The 206-nt window shown below is 65.5% G+C and overlaps 1 protein-coding gene across 1 annotated transcript; it reads right to left on the reverse strand.

Annotated features, from left to right (window-relative positions):
• Positions 1–4: 4 nt before the first annotated feature.
• On the reverse strand, positions 5–202 carry LOC145719291 (histone H2B 1/2-like; the record flags this gene model as incomplete). Its single annotated transcript, XM_081810789.1, has 1 exon — positions 5–202. A coding segment is annotated over one exon (198 nt), but the record flags the coding sequence as incomplete, so codon positions are not given.
• Positions 203–206: the final 4 nt, after the last annotated feature.

Here is a 206-nt window from a genome sequence, read left to right on the forward strand (position 1 = left end):
ACTTGGAGCTGGTGTACTTGGTGACGGCCTTGGTGCCCTCGGACACGGCGTGCTTGGCCAGCTCCCCGGGCAGCAGCAGGCGCACGGCCGTCTGGATCTCCCGCGACGTGATGGTCGAGCGCTTGTTGTAATGCGCCAGGCGGGACGCCTCGCCCGCGATGCGCTCGAAGATGTCGTTGACGAACGAGTTCATGATGCCCATGGCC

The sequence above is a fragment of the Leptonychotes weddellii genome, unplaced genomic scaffold, assembly GCF_054177405.1.
Source record: "Leptonychotes weddellii isolate Sample4059 unplaced genomic scaffold, ASM5417740v2 HiC_scaffold_372382, whole genome shotgun sequence".
Taxonomy (NCBI): Eukaryota; Metazoa; Chordata; class Mammalia; order Carnivora; family Phocidae; genus Leptonychotes; species Leptonychotes weddellii.